The 1,878-nt window shown below is 50.1% G+C and overlaps 1 protein-coding gene across 1 annotated transcript; it reads left to right on the top strand.

Moving 5' to 3' along the window:
* The first annotated feature begins 173 nt into the window (after nt 1-173).
* LOC109485548 lies at nt 174-1,852 on the top strand. The gene has a single exon (XM_019789240.1). It carries the CDS (start codon nt 417-419, stop codon nt 1,455-1,457), a length of 1,041 nt encoding a protein of 346 aa, XP_019644799.1. The 5' UTR covers nt 174-416; the 3' UTR covers nt 1,458-1,852.
* The last annotated feature ends 26 nt before the right edge of the window (nt 1,853-1,878 follow it).

Here is a 1,878-nt window from a genome sequence, read left to right as displayed (position 1 = left end):
AGAACAAAGAATACACTCAGTCGTCTCTATGCTCTGGCTTCGCTGGTCGTAATTGCGTTGTCATCTGGAATAGGAACTGTGATCTGGAACGAGGATTGGTAGGGTAACATTTGGAGGTTCTACCGAGATTCTATTTCCTGGAGTAACGGAGCGGATGAAGCGATTGCGACGAAGAAACTGCCACTGCCGCCAGAGTGAGAGAGAAAAGTTCGCGCCAAAAGTGGTCACGGGACAAAAGGTCAGAGAGGTCAAATCATCGTAAACAAAACAAAGTTCAAGGGTTAACAAGATGGCGCCGCGGTTGTAAGGGGGAAGGCGACTGCAGTATTGTTGCTACGAAAGAGAGGTTGAAAGTCGGTGCGCCGAATCAAGATTACGGTAGTTTTAGAGGGATATTTGAGCACTACAAGAGAAGTATGGCGGAAGGAGGAAAAGGCGCACAGAACAGTAGTAGTGACGATAAAACATCAGGTCCTCAGACGCCGGAGGTGACGATGAAAAACCTAGTTGATGCCACCACGAACCTGGCACGAGTAGTAGACGGTTGTTTCACTGGGATAGAGCGCTTGGGAGAGAGACTGGCCACTTTGGAGGGTGAATCTGCTGGAGAAGGAAGCCACACTGTAAGAAGAGCACTCTGGCAATCGGAGAAGAAGTCAATGTGGAAGGTGGATAGCAGCAAGGGCAACCAACAAGCAGGGTCCAACCACAAGAAGGACTTCAAGATCACAGGCCAGATAGGTGAGCTGAGTTTCAGTTCCATCACATACCAGATTAAGAGCGGGTTGCGCCAGGGGTATACCGAAGGAGAAGTTATTGATGCAGTGATCAAAGCTATCCCACCAAGCTCACATCTGCGGTCATACCTGGAGGGTCAGGACCAGCTGAGTCTAGAGATAGTAGAGCAAGTTGTCCGGGCCCACTGCTCACAGGAAACGGCGACAGATTTGTACAGACAGCTCAGCCTTGCCAACCAGGGAGTGGGGGAATCGCCGACTGAGTTCCTGATGAGGGGTATGAGTTTGCGCGACAGGGTGGTAGCAGCGTCAAAGGAAGAAGATGGACTATATGACGCCAAATTGGTCCAGGCGATGTTCCTCCGTTCGGTACAAACAGGCCTAAGAGACAACAACATCAGAATGGAAATGAAGCCGCACCTGGTAGCCAACTCCAACAGTAGCGACGTCCTACTGTTGGAGAAGATGGGCCGAGCCATCGTGGACCAGAAAGAACGGGACGAGAAGCTCGCATCAACAAGCTCACCTCAACAAGTTCACGTCAACAAGATCACTGTAACAAGCCCGCGGTGCAACCAATGTACACAACAGGGGATGGAGCTGTGCCGTCATTGTTTCAGGTGTGGGGGAAACAACCACATCGCTCGGTGGTGCCGAACACCAAACAAGAACCAGGGAAACGCTTCAGGGGCACCCCAAGGGGACGAGGGGTCGTCCTAGGCAGCTCACAACCGTCCCAGAAACGACAACAACAAACAACACCAAATAATAACAATCAACAGCCCTCGGTAACAAAAACTAACAACAAACAACAACAACAAACAGCAACAGCAAACAACAATCAACAGCAATCGGTTCACGTCAACGCCATGACTGCGTCACATCTAACACCAAAACAAAGAACTAAAATAACAAAGTTAGTCGGGAATTGGTGCCTGGTGTCGTGTAAGATGGATGACCAGCCAGTCCTGGCATTATGGGACACCGGCGCACAAGTGAGTATCATGACAGATACGTGGAGAGAGAAGAATCTACCAGAGATCAAGGTCAGACCAGTAATAGAGATACTTGAGGACACAGCAAGCCTCAACTTACAGGCGGCAAATGGTACAGAGATCCCAGTACAGTGGATGGGTAGAGG

This window comes from Branchiostoma belcheri, unplaced genomic scaffold (genome assembly GCF_001625305.1).
Source record: "Branchiostoma belcheri isolate BF01 breed outbred unplaced genomic scaffold, Haploidv18h27 scaffold768, whole genome shotgun sequence".
Taxonomy (NCBI): Eukaryota; Metazoa; Chordata; class Leptocardii; order Amphioxiformes; family Branchiostomatidae; genus Branchiostoma; species Branchiostoma belcheri.
This window is presented reverse-complemented; position numbering and strand designations above follow the sequence as displayed.

Bases quoted from the DNA above. Each gene is read 5' to 3' on its own strand.
- LOC109485548 (XM_019789240.1), top strand. From the start codon at position 417: ATGGCGGAAGGAGGAAAAGGCGCACAGAACAGTAGTAGTGACGATAAA.